The sequence below is a fragment of the Hetaerina americana genome, unplaced genomic scaffold, assembly GCF_022747635.1.
Source record: "Hetaerina americana unplaced genomic scaffold, ioHetAmer1.1.p SCAF_3, whole genome shotgun sequence".
NCBI lineage: Eukaryota > Metazoa > Arthropoda > Insecta > Odonata > Calopterygidae > Hetaerina > Hetaerina americana.
The window spans coordinates 3491740-3510039 of record NW_027286874.1 but is presented as its reverse complement, the minus strand read 5'-3'; the positions used below and the strand labels follow the sequence as shown (position 1 = coordinate 3510039).

Sequence of the window (18300 nt, the reverse complement as noted above, 5' to 3'; positions counted from 1 at the left end):
ATTGCCTCTCATTCCCTGCAATTAAAGAAAACGGATACAAAAAATTTATTTTATTCTCGGGAATGCTTTAAGAATTAAAATACAATGAAAATACAAGGGTAGCACATATTAGGGCCTTTATCATTAGACCATTCATTATTATTTGCTTTTTCTCTTGATTTTTTGACAGAGTAAAATGTAGTAGGCATCACACACACTGCACTCCACTGTTCATCACACACAAACAATGACACATGGTGTCACAAGTGAACCGCTAAAAAGTGTTGACCTTGAGCACTCCAAACAATTAAAAACTGGTCTGAAGTTTTATCACAGCATACTCTTCTTATTGCATTTTTCCAGTGAGCCAGTCAATGGTAAGGCCTGCATACATTTGAGTCATGTTGTAGGCTTCCAAAGAGAGTTTCTGAAGATTTTCAGCAGAGAGTTGGCCACTGAAAGCATGATAAATGTATGGATTAGTGAATGCAACATACAAAATCAAGTTTCAATAAATTATGCATAATATTTTTGCAGCAAAATGCCACCAAAACTGGAGGGATAATGAACTGGAAACTACACAAAATGCAATTAGTTAATACTAAGGCCCCCGGACCTATCGATTCTGCAACTAAAATGGGAGTTATGGAAACAGAGCTTGTACCAATAATTGTATACAGCCGTACATAAGGCAAGGTGTCAATTATTCAAGATAAATGATGCGAGGCTATTGATAACAGGGCATACATGATATTATGGTTATATTTTTAAAAGGAGATTACATTTAAGTGTCCTGTGTACCTTTATGAGAATTGTTTTCTTTTTTCAGAATACATTTTGATAGAATAGTTTATTCCATCAATTCTCCTGAAAAATTTCATGCAGTGGAAATTACCTCTAGTTTATTAAAAACTTGCATTTCATAAACATCATTTGATGGAAAAATCAGCAGTGAATGTTCAAATACAGGTAAAATGGTACATCGCAACTTTCACGCCAATTTTTCCCTACTTTTTACAGAGGTATAGCTAGGTAAGTATTTTGCATTGATTATCAGAAATTATTTCACTCATTCCAAAAAATTCATAATTTAAATAAAGAAAATACAACTGGAAAAAATACTCACTGATTTGGACTTAAAAGAAATCTACTTAAAATACTATTTTGCATTCAGCAATCCTCATTAGGCCTTAAAGGAAAACTTAAATAATATTGTTTAATAACTAATAGAAGAATATAACTATGGCAGTCAAAATAAATATTCAGAACAAAGATTACATTTAAATAATTAGCCCACAAATATCACAATCTAAGGGGTTATCTTCAAGATTGTTCAAATGTCAGTAAAAGCAATACATGCAAACACTTGCATCGATCATGCTATGGACCAATGCTTCAAAAGACTCATCACTGTGCTATTCGATGCTTTAAGTTACTTATGCAAGTAAATGACAGGGCTGCATAAATATAACATTTCTGGTGGATTAAATGCCATTAGCCACTAACTACTGGACCCAGAGCGCAAGGAATGGCTCTTGCACAAAAACAACATAAAATCCACAACAATCCTGGATGTCATATAAATGGCATTCTTCGGGACACATGCAGTGATGTATTGTTATTATGGGTTGCTGTCAACATTGGGAATTTTATTGGAAATATTTAAAAATAATGCACTGACTGACTAAATAACTTCTGCAATAATTTAGCTATAAATACGATAAGATTTAACTAATCTTGACTAGTCATCAATATAGAGGTAAATGGATCGTAGTCTTCCGTGGCGTTCAGGATTCGTGGATGTCTCCATTTTCCGGGTTCCCGCCGCGTTGGTTGTCATGGTTGACGACAGTTTCGCCTGGATTCCACCAGGCGTCTTCAGGTCGAAGTGCCGATATCATTTTGGCTGCGCTTATATAGCCCTCGCTCTCTCGCTGCTGCGTTGTGATTGGTTGGTTTCTGGAACACTCTCTTCCAGGCGTTCGTCAGGTTCAACCGGGAAGACGGTTACCACCTGACGAACGCCTGGAAGAGAGTGTTCCAGAAACCAACCAATCACAACGCAGCAGCGAGAGAGCGAGGGCTATATAAGCGCAGCCAAAATGATATCGGCACTTCGACCTGAAGACGCCTGGTGGAATCCAGGCGAAACTGTCGTCAACCATGACAACCAACGCGGCGGGAACCCGGAAAATGGAGACATCCACGAATAGAGGTAAATGCTCAAATTAAAGACAAACTGATGCTCCCACCTAGACAGTAGTAAGTTCCACCACATAGCACATGACAGTAAGTAATAAACAGTAATAATTATTGATAATAAATTCAAATGGCTCATAATCCTTCGAAAACAAATGATAAGAAGAAATTGAGCAATACCAATACTCACACAAAAATATTTTCCTTCGCCCACTGGAAGCATATGCCTGCATATCCAATGCACTGCTCCAGAGCCCACAATGAGTAGGATTGGAAGACTACCCATCCTTGACACATATATTCCACACACTTGTCCCGGAAACCAGGCACTTGGTTGTCAACCTAGAGGAACCAGATTAATGATAAATCTTATTAACTTGATACGAACTCTAGGTAATTATGTATACACTATTTATTAACTGGGTGGCTATTACTGAGGGTAATTGTGGCAGATGAGCATGCAAAAAATATTGAACAGCAGTTCAATAATGTAAAGTTTAAATATCTTACTTAATTAAACAACATTTATACATTAATGTAAACCAAAGTGTGGAAATTCCCCAAGAAAAAATTATGCATTGAGAAGTTTTAAACGATTGATTTGACGTTCCAAGTTTGCACATGCAGCTGCAGCCGTTCTGGGAAGGATTTGGAACGTGAAGCGGAGGATGCATAAGAATTCTTCCTAAAATTGCTATCAAACTCAATTGGCTGCCAACTCTCTAATTGCATGACTTAAACAGCCTATTACAGACAGGTATGTCAAAGCCGACCCATAAGAGAATTAACAAAGCATGCCATAACATGAGTAGTGACAAATTTTTTTTCTTTTACGAACCCAATTCATGATGACAGGGTAGAGTTCCACAAGGTAATCGTATGTTCCTGAAATTATATGAGAAACTGCCTCAATTCCATTAGCCAAAATGGGTCCAACTACCACAGCGATTGCCTTGTAGTATATGGGGCCATTCACCTCCAGCCACCTACATATCATAGGAAAAGAAAAATCAATCTTTCATTTTGCTTCAGTGTTACATGACTAGTTTTATGTGAATAAATAAGGAATAATAATACATTACAGATAGTAGAGCAATTGCACCACACTGAGGGTTAACAGATAAAAACAAGGGAACATGAAAAGCAGCACTGAACTCACTCATAAGCCAGAGCATAGAAATGTTGTACTTTGTCAACTGCACATTCTATGGTTGGGAGGGCACCAGCATCAGATGCCAGGTGGCCGACACTGCTCTCTGCAAAATAGAGAAAGAAATCCTGTATGAAAATCATTAGAAGATTTACAAAACGTACATAGAATTCATTTCATGGTATGTGTATGTGAGTTCCCAGTTTGTGATGAACATTGTACTGCAGCCACAAAATGAGAGGAGTGAGCAAAATAAATAAATGTTTGCTATTTGTCGTTAGTTTTTTTGTATGGAACTGTGTTATTATAATTAATAGAAAAAATAACAATATGAAAAAAAAAACTGAATGATGTTTTTATACCTGCTTTCTTTACCATTGTTTATAATAAAAATTGTTTAAATGAAGGAAATTACAAATGATATTTTGGATTATTTATTCGAAAATTAAATTACATAAACACCCTGATGAAACGGTCTCTTAAGTGTGTATAAACCCGGCTTTCATACACACAGACCTTAGTGGGTACCCGGTCATGACGGAGGGGGGATTAAGTTTGATAGTTAATAACTGTTATTGAATCATTGATTGCAAAAAAATTTCTGTCAAAGTACTTCAATTTTGGGGATCCTTGCGGTCATACAATATTTTTAAAGGAGAGTAGATGAATTCTATCTACGAAGTTGAAATGGGTACCCAATTATGGACCGGACGGTTAAAAAGCTAACAAAATTCATCACATAAGCAAAATCCATTTAATTACTAGCAAGCTAGGTAACAATGAAGAAAAAGAAAGCTAAGAAGAAAAGTGCTCTCTTTGGATGTCCAGCTCAAATTTTTGTGTGTTTTAACACAGAACTCTATCCACTCTGAACATCACAGTTACCAGCTGATTTGGTTTGGATCAATCCATGGCAGTAGTATTTATTTTAAAACATACATTGTGGCCCTTTACCTTTCTACCAACTGAAAATTATCTGATTTACTAAGAATATTTACTAAATGTAAAGATTTTGGGGTTGCGATAGTCCAGGTTGGACCACTGAGGGCCTGGGTTTGATTCCTAGGCAAGCCTCTCTGACACTTTCAGCTCCACCCAAGCTATGTGATTTATCGGGTACCAGATCTTCCTGAGAAACCATTACCGGCACAAGGAAAAGAATTGGCTCCTCCACCCTGATGGGTGAATTTCACAAGCTGCTGGGCTGAGCACTAGGGGAACTCTATCATCACCTACCAAACCGACCTTCTGGTTGATTACTGTGTTTATGGTAAATATTTTGTATTAAAAATGGGGATTCAAGATGAAAAATGATACATGGAGATAGAGAGGTATGTGATTATCCCAGGTAGGTGTGATATTTACCCAGCTGAACAGAGGGTTTCAACATCTTTTAAAAGTTAACCACTTAAGTATTTCCCACATATTGGGTGAGGTTATTCTAAGTTAGCAAATCACTCTTGGATAGGGGAAGTGAGTGTTCTCGGGTGGCTGAAGATAGGAAGTCTGCCAAAATCATGTATAGGTGACAAATTTTCTTCTCAGCTTTATAAAAGTTTCATGTACTGATAAACGATACACAAGGTTCCTCAACAAATATATAAATGCGCATTAAAAATTCAGCGGTGAGAATCCTTATACCTATGAACATTGACTCACCTCTGAAGTTGCCACCATGCTTTCTAACATCATAAATAATCAGTCCGATGATTCCTAGGATGCAAAAGAAACTTCCTTTGATGTATGGAAAACCCTTTGGCTTGGGGGAAGATTTAGCCTTTTTCAAAAATTCCTGAAAAATAAAATGATCACTTTCTTAAAAGCCGCAAAATCAAACTTAAGTGGAAATTTAAAAAATTGGAAAACTTCAAATAATAATAAATATACAAGGTGTTAGGCAAATGATGGTAAATACTTGGACATCATCAGGTTAATGACCTGATGATGATGAAATACATCGAAACCCGGTCGTAAAATAAAAATTTAATCAAGTGAAAAAGTGCTTCGATCAGTTATACACTAGCATAACATTAGGCATTCAAAGAACAAAAAAATTTACAACAGGGTAATTATAACAGCTCAGCATTATGCACACCACCAGATAATATATCTTTAGTTGTGTTTAAAAGGAAGTCAAGTTTTCCAGATCATAGGGCAGGAAATAGTTTCAAATCTGAAATAAGAAAGGGCTTTGACATAAGCTGGTCCAGAATATTGGATAATGTAATGACATCCAGGCCATGGGGGAAGCCTTACTTGTCACAACTGACCTAATCTTAAACATATCAAAGAGGTAATTTACAATACCCTCATTAAATAGATAAAAAATAAAAGCAACTAATAGGTATTTTCTTCTATTGCACAGTTTAAGCCAACCAAAGCTAAGCGAGTGCAGAAACATATGGACATTCCTTCTGAGGCTCAAAATAGACCTTACAGAGGCAATAAGTAATCTTGGTAATTTTAGGCCTAGTTCTGTCAAAATATCGTTTAAGAACGCTAAAATAATCAAATATGGCATTTATATCTGTGAATCAACATTTTATGGATAGAGATACGGACTAAATGCTTTTGCAGTTTAAGCTGATGTATACATTAACTTTGTTGCAGATAACATTGACATGCAGATTCCAAGAAAGGTTGTAAGTAATTGTTAGGCCTAACTGATGAAATGAATCGCAATAAGGTACGTACTTATCCATCACCCAATTTAACTTGAGGAAGAAGTTCTCCATCCATTTTGTTAAGAAGTTTCATGTTACTGATGAGTTTGCCTTTAGGCTTTGAATACATAAGAACAGAATACTTATCTTCAGTCCATCTATTAATTTCTCTTACATCCTTGTTCAATGCGGTAATTCATTCAGAAATTTTATCAATTTTGTCCGGCATGAGTAAGAGATGGAAGTGGACAAGAATATGTCTCAGGAGAAAGTCTCTTCCATCTAGCACCCTTAAATTACAACATCCCAACACTCCTCTCTTTCACTTGACTCACCTGTGCTAAATGGGATGATTCTTCAAGGTCTTCCCAGGATAATTCTGCAAACGAACTCTTTACCTTGTCCTCACCACATGCCATGAGTGCTTCATTCACTGATTCAAAATACTGCAGACACTGACAAAGTGGCTCACCAACCAGCGAAGACTTTGCTGGGGAGGTACCTGAAGAAGTCACACACATGCACACACAAAACAATCACTATACCTACTCCGTTCCTGGTTTTTTGCTCCCTTATGCAATGGCTTCACACCACTTACTAAATACAGATAATTATACATACTGTGGTTTGATGATAGCCATTTGTGAATTTAATTATTTTTCAATTCTATATACATAAGCATATTTTAGTATTAACTCTGGTACTTCAGAGAGCTGAATTCTATCTCAGGGATAAAATTATTATTATTGAGTTTTGAAAATATGCATGAGGACTCTGAAAACACAAATCTTGAAAATGATTTGATATTACTGAGAGAAATAAAATTCAGCCAGTTTCAACACCTAAAATATACAGCTCGAGTGATCTGCATAATAACATGAGGTCAGCACCAAAATGAAAGCATATAGGCTCCTACCTCTATCAGTCCTTCCGCTAAACATTACTGTGATTACTTTGTACATTAAAAATACTATACATGGCAATTTATTTCATTTTATGACGGCACTACCACCAGATGATGATGTCAGCAAATAAAAAGACTATATCACAGGTGATTTCAGTCTTCCCTAGAATTTCAGTTTTACTTATTGGCAGTCAGCATTTACAATGATTTCTTCTAATGGAGCATGTGAGCTATTGGCTGATAATTGAAGTTGATAGAAAATGATCCTGAGGAACTACCCTCCAAATTTATGTAGATGATTAAGAACTCAAGTATGCCAATACCTAGAGATAGTAAATAATATGGAAAAAGAATACAAATAGCCAAATCTGCAAAGTTTCCTTCCTGAACATGAAATGATGGGGACCAACCCAAACATTTTGTGCTAAATGTATTTCACGGCAACTTTTATGCCACTTGGAGAAACTTTGTTGGGAATAACACCTTGTTCGTACCTAGACAAGCATAGATTTTCAACATAAAAAATTTTATGGTTTTTTTAAAAAACCACTTGCCTTCATAAATTTATTCATTATATGATTTCAAAAATTTAACATATTCATAAATGAATGTATTCAGTGCTCTTTTGATTTATTCCCACAACAACACTGTTCATTTTCAAATACTAAAGCATTTTTTGGGAGTCAAAGAACATAAATGTTGGTTTTATTATTAAAAATGTCTTAATGCAAAAAGACTTCCAGCAATTTGGGTAGGTAAAACTTAACCATTTCTGATGTCAGTTCACAGGGAATATTCCACCACTCAATGGAAACACAATTACTATTACATTCCTCACCTTGAGAGGCTCCAACCAACTGGGATTTTTAGACTTCAAACCAATCCCCAACACCAAAGCTAAAAGCTTGTGCCACTGACATAGAACAGAAAAATTGGAGCATGGTGGACTCTGTCTGTTCAAACCAAACCATCAGCACTGCGCCCAAATCCTCATGACTTGCCATATGCAGATACTTCTGGTTCCAGTTTAATACACTAGCAATACTCAAACACAATGGTCAATTTTTCCAAATTTTTTCAATGAGAGTGAATTTGGCATCCCAAACTTTGCAGATGGCTATTTTGTATCTATCACCTATATAAAACCTTTGAAGGAGCTACATTTTCACTAGGCCAATGCATTGCATATTTATTATACAGTCCATCACTTATTTTTTGATGATGTGCTTATATTTTATAATGTTAAAAATCACAATTGAAAGTGATCCTGAAAAAGAAACCATTGCTCAGACTCTTTGACTCTTTTAAAATTCACGCAATTCATGCTGAAAAGTTTCGAGTGTATCATTTTAAAAACTTGAACCCAGGGATTAGGAACATTTTGAGAAAACCCGGAGGACAGGAGTTCCTGGAATTAGTGTATTGGAGCTATGGATGGTCTTGGTGACCTTTCTCCAAAGAGGTGGAGGAAACAAATGGTTCAAAAGTTTTATGCTCATAGAGTGTTGCTGAACTGTAAATGGTCAACAGCTTCTGGTCCTGCCCATTGAAAAAAGGGGGTTGGGAGAAGAAAAGTAGTGAGATTACCCTAATTGGTGTATTAATAGAAAATCATTATGGAGCTTTTGATAGAACTTGCCATTGAGAAACTAGTGAATCAGGAGATCTAGCCTTAAATAGTCATTATATTTTGTGTCATATGGTTTTCAATGAACCTGCTCAATTGGGGGAAGTAGTAGTAAATAAAAAAAAATATTAACAGGGAGTTTGAAGTGTAGTTTGAAAGAAAAATGACTAAGTCTAGCCAGGAAAAATGAAATTTAAGGCTGGAAAGGTGAATGGACCCATGACATGTGCATGAAGTTTAAACAATATGAAAAGAGTCAAAGCAAAACAAACATAATCGGATAGCTGAGATCACATACTCACTCAAATGCCGCAGGAGAATTGTTGACTGTGGAAGGTTTTTCTCATACAATTCCTTCCACACTGCAAAACAGCTTGGCTGAAGTGTTAGGCACTGCACTAGGCCATCTTGGAGCTAAAGAGATAAACGAAGCATTTTTTCATCAACATCTACATAATACCCCGCAAGCCGCCGCAAGGGCGTGTGGCGGGGAGTGTTAGGTCACCAACCGTAAAAAGGAACAATACCACTTGCAAAACAACAACATGGAAAATTACACCCACAGCAGTGCACACACTCATGTAAAAATCCCTTCATCCAATACTCATGCAAACACATATGCCATAAATCAACAAACAACTGCACCCCAGGATGCAGCACAAAAGCCATCCAACAACACGCAAGCCAGGACACAACAAGCAAGAATGTGAAACTCCAATACCACATGAACGTGCACGACAAAACACTCTACCCCCTGAGGAGATAGTAAAAGGCAGGGAATGCGACCCAACATTGGAGGTAGCAGGAATTTCCCCCCGCAGATCACTATTTTACATATTTTTAATACAACTGGACCAAATAACTAATGTATTTTAATACAATTACAAAAATAATTATCACTGCAATTTTGGGAAAAAACTTGAAATCATTGGGTGCAAATCAATGTGCTTAACTCCCTGTTATTCAATATACTTGATGTAATTAGATTAGTATGGATGCCAACAGAAAGGCAAGGAGAAATTCTTTCATGACCTCCATAGATCTGAGCTACCAGTAGTGAGGGTAGTGTTTCCAGTGATTACTCTTTATCAAATTATATTCTTTCTTTTAGAGGTAATGCATTTTCTCTTTGCTATCACCAGACAACAGACTGAATTTCATAATTAGCAGAAATACAAAGAACACATAACAATCATGATGGAAAAACATTTATATCTCACATCAACAAATTTCCTATCATCATGAAAATAAATTAAAACTCAAACTCACCCAGGCTATTTAAGATTAAACTAATTAATTACCACTAAAGAGTATTTCCAAAAAGACAATGGACATGAGCCTTAACCCTGCAAAGATGAGCATTATCAAAAGACTGAGTTCTCCTGCTCAAAGTTAATTTGCAATAAATTTTAGTCTTTAAATGAAGCTTGTTACAATTGTGTCCATATTTCATTTATAACATTGTTTCATGCATGAGTATTAGCATGCATGGTATTTTCTGCACATGTATTGCATTAAGTTATACTATTAAACACATTATCTTCCCCAATCAGCTCACCCTTGTTATGTAATCTAGTGTTAAGTTCAGTGACAAAGGAGTTTTCTCCCACACAGTATGTGAAATAAGGGGCATCTCTAAGGCATTCATCATATGTGATACCACAAAGGAAGAATAAATCATAGGAGGATCCATTATGGCTCAAAAAATGAAATATTCTGAGACACACTGCATACCTAGCCAGGGTTCAATGATGAAGAAATGACCACACACATGCAAGCAGCATACTTCTGGTAAAAATTACCTCATTCTGCAAAACTTTTGGTGCTGATGGCATCAGCCTTGAGAGGTAGACCGAAAAAAATTCTCCAAGTTCCTCTTGCCCAGACTGCTGGACAGCCAATGATCTAAATGAACCCAAGGAAGGCATCAATTCTTTCTGCACCTGACTGGTTAGTGAATTTCCAATTGGCATGGCCCTGCTGACTAAAGGGATGAAACTGGCGAGTGGCGCACTTGAGCCAGTTATATGTTCTGCTGAAATGAGAGAGGGATGGCTATGTCACAAGATCACTAGGAATGAGAAAAAATAGTACGGAGAAAACATCTTCCAAATCATATTTCAAGACATGAATCCCCTATGAATGATTGCTTTAACAACAATGAAGAAACATTCTTTAAATTGTTATATTTCCATAACCTCATAACTTTTAAGCCATTTCTTCCCTTGGAAATGAATAAATACGCGAGCCATGAATCTTTCTGTAGAAATAGATCTTGACTCGAAGGAACTTTCTGCATCATGAAATTTTCGTGAATGAGCTTTTTTCCACCACTTTTATATTGTCATACTCAAGATTTCTTTCCAGCAAATTTCTTAGCTCAGAGTAAGTGCTTCATGTCAATTAAATATTACCATAGCTACCCATTTGGGTATGCATATTACGTACTAAGACCTTACCCGTGTCAGGATGCTTCACTGCTTCCGAATATACTGCAGCTAGTTTCCCCAGGTAGGACACAACCCATCGAGTATAGTGTCGCATTTCTATCAGGGGGACCATTACTTCACTCCAAACTGAAAAAAATTCAAATCTCAAAACAGGAGAATTCCTAAACAAGGTGACAAAAAATTGTATTTATTTGAAGGCAGACAAGAAATCAGCAATGCAGATTCAGTGGAACAAGGGGCCAGAGTGTATTTGAACCATTCAAAAGATAAGGCAGCATCCAATAACAACTCTTCTGTATTGCAATTCACTCATGTCAATAACTGGTTCATTCAACGATCCATTTATGTAGCGGACGATCTCAGACCCCATTATTGGTTACAAGTGGACAATAAGAAATGATTACAGTCCACTTGAGTGAATATTGATTGAGTAATACTGTCTACTTATGAACAGTAACAACAAAAAATGAAAACACAAAATATTTGGTTTGCACTGAATGCAGTCTTTTTTGCTGTTTTTATTTTTGTTTCATAAGTTAATAGCTACTTTTTAATGAAAAGTTTTAACTATCAAATATCAATCGATATAATATTATTATTATCACCTTTAGCAGTGATGCACTAAATTTGTGACTTAAAGCCCAAGTGAATTACACAATATCACACAGTATCTCTCGAGTCTACAGACTATTATTTTTCTATTGCTTATATGCACCTGAAGATTATTAGTTTTTTTCCTCTCCAGTTTTATAAATGGGATGAAGCATTTATTATACTTTTCTAACAGGAATATCATAAACTATTCCTTCAAAAATGCATAGTAAGTTACCTTTCAGCCCAGTAGAAATGTCCTTGTAGCCTGCCTGGCCCACTGTTTCGAGAAGAGCCAGACAGATTGGAGGTCTGTTCTGATACGAGTTCCGAAGGGCAGTCAGTTTATCTACATTCATTCCAACAATCTGTGGATTCACATTGATATGTATTTGCAATATAATTTTCTGACCAATTGCTGAATGACCTGAAAATGACCAAAAGAGAATAATTTATGCGCGAGTGTCAAGCAATGAATTAGAATGGAAATACAGAGAAGAGCATAAGGCAAATTAGTTTATTCAAAATAGCACACGCACATGCTGCCCAACAACAATTGCTTCTCTTATTTCAAAAATAACTGATAAGTCCAGCTTTTTGGTGCATTTAAAGGTGCCATAACAAAGAGTAGGGCAAGATGAAGACATCTATAAACTCCTCCATGACCAATGAATGAAGGACCTATCTCACTTACAACTCCAAGTTATTTTGTAAATGCATTCCTTAGGTTTACTTAGACAAGGGTGGTATTGTTATTTACCCTTATGTGAAAAATAGCATAGAATGATAGCATACCAGGCAAGTTTGACCTGTATGTAAGGATTCATCCTTAGGACGACTATGCTCCTTCTTTGACATTCTTCCAAATATGATGGACATTGCCACAAGACTTTCATGAAGTTAGTTAACTCAGTCTACTTTCTTTCTCTTTGCAGATATTTGCTCTCATTCAACAAATGAACTAGACAGGTTTATAGGTTTCCTCTGCATTGCCATCCACATGATTCCAACACAAAGGAAACCTGTAAATCAGCATAATTCATCTGAGTGCTACCAAACCCTTCATCAGAAACCTTCAGATAAGTCATTTCAATTAGATTCATTTATCATACATTAAGTTCCTTAAGCATCATTACCAGTGTTCCATATTTCATACACTTGTTTACAATCTTCACAATCAACTAATTGAAGTTGTACGAGGGTGGTCCCAGAAGTACCTGACACAACAAAGAAAACACAAAAATTTTGGAAAAAGTATTTATTTTTCAACAATCTCCTTTTGGACCCATACACTTTCCCAGCCATGTTCATTAAGTTTGATACCCTTTTTGCTGTAAGAACTGTCTTGCTCCACAAAATAGCCATTAACTGCCATCATCACTTCTTCACGGTTGGAAAATCATTGACTACCGAGCCATTTTTTCAAGTTTGCGAATAGAAAATAATCAGAGGGGGCTAAATCTGACAACTAGGGTCCATGAGGAAGCAATTCAAACTTAAATTCATCAATTTTGGTCATTGCAATAACGGATTTGTGAGCTGATACATTGTCTTGATGAAACATAACTTTCTTCTTAGCCAAATGCAGTCGCTTTTGCTTGATTTCTTCGCTCAAACATTGCAATCAGTTCACATAATACTCACCGTCGATAGTTTTTCCTTTTTCAAGATAGTTGATGAAAATTATCTCATGTGTACCCCAAAAAACTGATGTCATGACCTTGCCTGCAGATGAAATGGTCTTCCTATTCTTTGGAGCCGGTTCTCCCTTTAGAATCCATTGTTTTGATTGTTCTTTTGTCTTGAGTGTGAAGTAATGGACCTATCTTTCATCCATGGTTATGAAACGGTGCAAAAATTCTGCTTTATTGCAGTGAAACTTTGCAAAACACTCAATTGAAACATCTTCACGACACTGGTTTTGCTCAGGTGTGAGCAATCCATTTTGCACACAGCTTTCTCATGTCCAAATTTTCAATTAATATGCAATGTACCACACTTTTTCAAATGCCAATGATGTCTGCTAGCTTGCGCACTTTCAGGCGATGTTCATCCAGTATCACTTTGTGGATTTTCTTCACCATTTATGGAGTCGTCACCTCATTTGGTGGACCAATGTGATGCTTGTCTTGACAGCTCGTACGGCCTCCTTTAAACTCTGCTACCCAATATTTGACTGTAGTAAACTTAGGAGCAGACTCATCCAGAGTAGAATCCAGTTCATCTTTTAAATTGGTTTGGCTGAGGCCTTTCAAATAAAAGTATTGTATCACATAATGGTGACCGATTTTCTTCATTTTCACAAATTCACTGAAAAAGTTCACTACTTATGGCTGCCAAACAAAGACTAAACAACATGGTGTCTTCAAACTTGAATCATATGCTTTCTAGAATGCGTGCTTTCTAATACAGCGATATTTTTCGAACAAATACCACCATCTCTAGGTCAGGCTGGGTACTTATGAGACCACCCTTGTACAGTTCAAGAAACTTAGGATTACCCTTGTTAATAATTTTTTGCTTTTATCTTTTCTATAAATGCCAAAATAACAAACTTTGCTAAATACAAACCTTTTATCTAGTTGAAATATAAATCGAAAATGTTTGCATGGTACCCCACTTATACATTAAACATTAGTGGTTTGGTTACTTTGGGAATTGAATAATTTTTGTTCTAATTTTTTTCCATTTAGCATAATTTTAGTAAAAACTTTGTGATATTATAGTTAATGTGAAACTCTGTAATACTGATTCCTTGAGTTATTTATGTGACTCCTCTACTAATTCCTAGCCTTTTCATAATATGCAATGGGCAAGGTGCATACCTCTAAAAAATCCAGCCTAGTGAGTAGGGCATTTCAGTGAGTAGGGCTGCAGCCAACGGGTCTGGGGTCAAATCCAGGTGGCTCTAGACACCCTGAGGTCTGTCAGAACTGAGTGGTGTTTCAGCCACCAGATCTTTCTATTGGACTGCAAGCAGCGAAGGGAAAGGAACTGCCCCCTTAGTCTGATGTGTGAATAATTCACATCATTGGGCTTTGTACAAGCTAAGAGCTACTCTTAGATGTCAAACCAATCTTTGGGATAACTACTGCATATTACCATTGAATGTCTGGGTGGAATCACATCCTGCCCTGCACCATGCAGCGACTTGCTTGCTACCATGCACATACAGCCTCCAACCAACAAGGCTATCCCTTAAACAGCTTCATCCTTTCCACACCAAACTAGCAGTGGGGAGGAATCCCTATCTGCACGTCGAGTGTGGGCACTCTTGGCCCATTACCAACCCCACACCCCTCTTTAAGGGATGAGAAATTAAACAGGGCACCCAGATTGGTGCCTCTGTTTGCCCCCATAATCATAAAAGTGTTTTGGCATCTTTGAATTGGAGAGCTGGTATTTATTTATTAACAAAGTGAACACTGTACAAAATTCTAAGGTAAAATGTAACTGAAATATAACAGAGCATCATGTTTTAGGGTACCATGTGTTGAAAAATAATATTTCCTACTACGGTGCTCATAAAATCCACTTAGCATAATTCCTGCAAAATGGCAAACATGCTCCTATTAAAGAAATAAGCTAGAATTAAAAAAAGATTATTTCTGCTCAGTACCTCAGGCTTTAAAAACATACACTGACACTTAGAAAATGCTATCACTTATCAATTTAAAAAAGCAATGATAATGACTCCCAATACCACTTTAGCTACGCAATAACTCAAGAAACGAGAAATCATGGATTGGGTCGGTAATAAAACCAAAAATCCTAACTTAGGTTACAATAATTTCAGACCAGTTTTCACTTTAATTTTCCATTAAATATTAGGTATGAATGAGGCTAGTAGGTATTATATATTACTTTTAAACAGGTCTTTTATGTGGTTATAGCTCAAGCAAAATAATATCTAGACCAGAGCAAGTAAACTATATTTGTGCCATCTCTAATATTATTTATTGATAAAATTAGTTAGGTAGGTACTAATACATTTCAATTAAGATTTTGAAAACCAATAAAGAAGTAAAAATTCTCTAGATACCTTTACTCATGTCGTTAGCCAAAGAAGTCAAACAGGAGCTGAAGAATGCCAACTGGGAAGCCTGGGACTCTTCCAGCAGCACTGATTCAATTGTTTTGCACACCTTAGGAGGAAGCAGAGATGATGGCCACTTGCCATTGCTCTTACCATTCCCTTGTGGATGGGAATGGTGGGCAGGATTGATCCTAGGAGTGATATATGTTGCAAAATCCCGTAGCCAAGCAAGTGGCACCTCTGAGTAGCATGCCTGAGCTTCAGAGATAAAAGCCAGCAACTGCCCTTCATCAAGCTGTCAAGGAAATAAAATAGGTCAGAGGAACTGACAATACATAATGGATTGTGACTGCCATTCAAAATCCCTCTCCCAATCCATGTAACTGCAATCAAATGAGATGCCACAATAACCTCTGAAGAATGTTTTTGTGTCTTCTCCTTGGTTTCTTTCTTCTTCTCTGGTTGTTTCTTGTCCTTTGCCTTTTTTGGATCCTCTTTTGATTTTGTTTCTTTGACTCTCTTGGGTTCTTGAGCATCACTGGGTGCTTCATCCGTGTACAAATTCTTCACCTGGGCAAGGGGCACTTAACAGAAATGAAAATTATATAAATTCTTTCCTACTATGGTATATATCACAAATAAACAGTGTATACCTTTTAACCCAAATCTTGCAACAACTGTTACATGATAGATGAAACTCAACCAACAGAGGATTAAAATATTACTTATTGATGCCTGTACCTACAGTTATATTTAAATGCCTGCATCATCTCACAGATCTCAGAAATGAAGCTCCAGTATTTTTTATTTACTTCAATTCTATTAATAGCTTCATTACAATGTCAACGCTGATATATGCATTTAAATATCCATCCAAAATATCACATGATCATTGTGGTATCTAGCAAGAGTCATTGTAAGATACTCGGACATTGAATATCAGCATTTGTTTTGATTGAATGTCTGATTAATTGAACCATACTCTTCATGACATACATACAGAAACTCATGCAAACAACATAAGCAAGTACATCACAAAATTATTAAAGGGGGAGTCGCATAACACTTACTGCTAGTTGAATACATAGGTATTCATATCATTAGGAGCCTAAAGATCATTGTACCCGTTTTATCTGGCTTACTGTATTTCATAAGTAAACCAGGTAATTAAATCCTCAAAATACTAAATTAGCTATACTACTGTCAGAAGTACCTGTCACGGTAGCTATGTGTTGTGTTTGTGAACGAGCATTTTGCAGTATGACACAAGACCTAGACTGTTTAGGGAATCTGAAGTTATTAGGACAAATACTGGGCCGTTTTTTTATTAACATTAATTTAATGCATGTTGCGCATGCATTTCCTTATTTTTTACGGTTTAATATGGTCACAAACAGGATATTCTTTGCTCTCCATGGACTAACAACTTACACACATTCCTTAATGACTGTGTCTATGTGAAAATTCTAAATGGTTAAAAAGAATATCAATACAGCAGATTGAAAACATTATTGCAATTATACGATTGTCAGATAAAAACAATTGCACAATAATTTGAGGCTTAAAATAATGACATAGGTCCGTTGGTAAATGCTATGTCCCATTCTGAAACACTGAGGCATTGGCCGACTAAATTTTGCATATGACGGTAATATAGAGAAGACCAAATTGTTAGGTGGTTTTCAACTAAGAGATATCGTAACATATGTCGAGCTGGCAAAGAACTTATAAGGTTTCCTTGTTGCCGAATGAAGCACTAAAATGATTGATTGTAAGTCTTTAATTGAATTTACACTTTCATGCAAGGGAGGACTTTCCTTTTTTAACTTAAACACTGGAACTTCGACCCCATGGCATTGGTAGATGCACATTGATGACATGACATGGAAAAATAATAATAACGATATTAATTTTCAATCTATTACAACGCAAGTATATAGGATTAAAATGATATTTTGGGTTCTGATGGAAACATTTTATTTAAATAAAACACGATTTGTATTGAGCCCGCTAAATCAATAACTCAATACAAAAAAAATCAGCTAATCAATGTTCCCCAAACATACTTATCTGCTCAAATATCAAGAAAACTATTCCATATAGATGTAATTCGGCCAAGGGCTCATTTAAAAACGAATAATGCAATTACTCTAAGATAATAAACGAGATGAAGCCAATTAAATCAAGGAGAAAGACGACTACTAATATTGAAGTATGCTCTTATTTCTGCCCTATAGGATCAAGACAAACACAGTTTGCTTGCTTTTACTTCACTCCAATACTTGACTGCACAACACGCTAGAGCGAATAAACAAACAATAGAGTACGTATAGGTAAGTAAACTAACATTAAGTCGTGGTGAAAAATGTCACCCGCGATACTTACAAATATCTTCTACTTTGGGAGCATTTTCGGCAAATTTTTTCTTCTCAACTTTTGACAGTTTTGAAGAAGAATGACCATTTTGCTTGGTCTTTTTATTTTTGCTCACAACTTCCCAGGGCCCAGGCGAAGACATTCTGAAATCCTTTTAAATTCAATGAACTTCAGCTTCCGCACCACTTTAAATGCCACGATTACAAACTGACCCAACGTGCGGAACGGAAAATACTGTAAGACGACAATCGCTAACAACCGCGAAAATCGGTAGTGTACTTGAATGGTTCATGTATAAGTTAGTTTAATTATACTAATATCGGCT

The 18300-nt window shown here is 36.3% G+C and overlaps 1 protein-coding gene across 2 annotated transcripts; it reads right to left on the bottom strand.

Moving 5' to 3' along the window:
* Positions 1–35: 35 nt before the first annotated feature.
* Tmem214 (Transmembrane protein 214) lies at positions 36–18299 on the bottom strand. Of its 2 annotated transcripts, none has more exons than XM_071588362.1 (13): positions 17985–18299; positions 16011–16183; positions 15606–15894; positions 11802–11990; positions 10982–11098; positions 10325–10554; positions 8825–8936; positions 6327–6493; positions 4988–5120; positions 3338–3434; positions 3017–3164; positions 2369–2520; positions 36–434 (listed from the first exon to the last, which is right to left on the bottom strand). In XM_071588362.1, the coding sequence occupies exons 1-13, from the start codon at positions 18115–18117 to the stop codon at positions 326–328; spliced, it is 2049 nt and encodes a 682-aa protein (XP_071444463.1). In that variant the 5' UTR covers positions 18118–18299; the 3' UTR covers positions 36–325. The 2 variants fall into 2 exon arrangements, with proteins under 2 accessions (XP_071444463.1, XP_071444462.1); XM_071588361.1 differs by having other exon boundaries at positions 10325–10557; positions 17985–18298.
* Position 18300: the final 1 nt, after the last annotated feature.